The sequence below is a fragment of the Meleagris gallopavo genome, chromosome 10 (genome assembly GCF_000146605.3).
Source record: "Meleagris gallopavo isolate NT-WF06-2002-E0010 breed Aviagen turkey brand Nicholas breeding stock chromosome 10, Turkey_5.1, whole genome shotgun sequence".
Classification (NCBI taxonomy): domain Eukaryota; kingdom Metazoa; phylum Chordata; class Aves; order Galliformes; family Phasianidae; genus Meleagris; species Meleagris gallopavo.
In genome coordinates this window covers 26,939,700-26,941,184 of record NC_015020.2, presented here as the reverse complement: position 1 = coordinate 26,941,184, position 1,485 = coordinate 26,939,700, and the positions used below count along the sequence as shown (strand labels likewise).

The following is a 1,485-nucleotide window of genomic DNA, read 5'->3' as shown; positions in this document are numbered from 1 at the left end:
TGGGATGCAGCACATGGGACATGGTATGCCAGATGTGAGATGCTGCATTTGAAGCCTATTGCAGCCAGGAGAGAGGCTGCCTGCAGGCTCCACGGTGTCTGGTGTGGAGCAGCCATGCGCAGGTGCTGTGAGGGTGTGGGAGGACCTGAGCACCCGTTGGTTTCACTGCCGCCTTCCCCTTCCTGCTATGGGTGCTGTGGGTCCGGCTCTGCTGCACTTGCAAAACGAAAGCACTGACGAAGTGACGCGCCGTCTCCCATCCTTGCAGCCCCCAGCAGCATGTGGGTGCAGGGCACTGGGTAGACACTAGACATACTGCAACCCCCTCCACCTCTCACACCCCATTGCTGCCCTGCCTCTGCCCCATCCCATGCTGGGGATTTCCTTAAGCAGGAAGAAACCTGCAGGGATAGCACAGATTGGTGCAGGGTCAGGTAAGGGATGCTCCCCAGCAGGGACATGGGGACGTGGGGAAGTGGGAATGTGGGGATATGGGGATGTGGGGGTGGTGCAGCTGTGGCTTACGGCAACGGCTTTGGGTTTCCAAGGGGGTTTCCATGGGGCCCTGCAAGCCGAGTGGGATCCAGGGTGAAGGGCAGGGTGCTGGGATGCAGACACCCATCCCAGCATAAGTGGAGCTGTCAAGGAGGGGAGGGAAGGGAAGGGGAGGCCTCTGTGAGGGGCCGGGCAAGGGACGGCCCCAGGCACACCCGTCATGCCTTACTGGAAACATCTGGCGAGCCTGGGCTGCGGGGGCGAGTGCTGGCTGCACACACATGTGCACCCATGCACATGGAGAGATTTGTCAGTAGATACATGCGTGCACACTCATGTGCTTCTGCACACATATATATATTCGTGTGTGTATTCACACATACAGGCACAGAGGTTTGCAGAAGCACACTTAAGTATGCATGCATCTAGATGCATGTACACGCATGCACACATAAGTACACATGTACAGATGTGCACGCACAATTGCTGCATGGACATATGCATGGACACTCACAAAGGGGACACATGTATACACGTATGTGCACACACACATCTGTACCACAGTCACGTTGCTTGCACACATCCCCGCCGGCTCCCACAGCCATTCCCAGGTGCCATCATTGTGCCGTGCCCTGGCAGTATGGGATCCATGCATGTGCACACTGTGTGCAGCATTCCCTGTGTGCCGTGCTGTGCTGTGCTGCTGCTGGGTGTGAACAGACGCATGTGTGTGCATGCCCCATCTGAGGGTGCCTGCGCTTGTGTGGCCCCACACATGCCCACGTTTGCATGTGTGAGCCTGCGTGGGGCCCACAAGCCTGTGGGCTGCATGTGCATGCGTGTGCATGCTTCTACATGTATGTGCATTGTTGTGCATGGGCGTGCACTCGTGTTTATGCGTGCCCGGTGCCCCCGCTGCCCCCGGTGCCGGTACCGGAGCAAACCGCTGGGGAGCGCGGAGGCGCCGGGAGGCGGAGCGCGGCGGCGGGG

The 1,485-nt window shown here is 59.1% G+C and overlaps 1 protein-coding gene across 1 annotated transcript in view; it reads right to left on the bottom strand.

Annotated features, from left to right (window-relative positions):
• Positions 1–385: 385 nt before the first annotated feature.
• Positions 386–1,485, bottom strand: part of LOC104912509 — a 2,202-nt gene continuing 1,102 nt past the window's right edge. The window contains exon 4 of the mRNA XM_019618414.2: positions 386–401. Coding sequence (XP_019473959.2) covers positions 386–401 — 16 coding nt within the window. The remainder of the gene's footprint in view (positions 402–1,485) is intronic.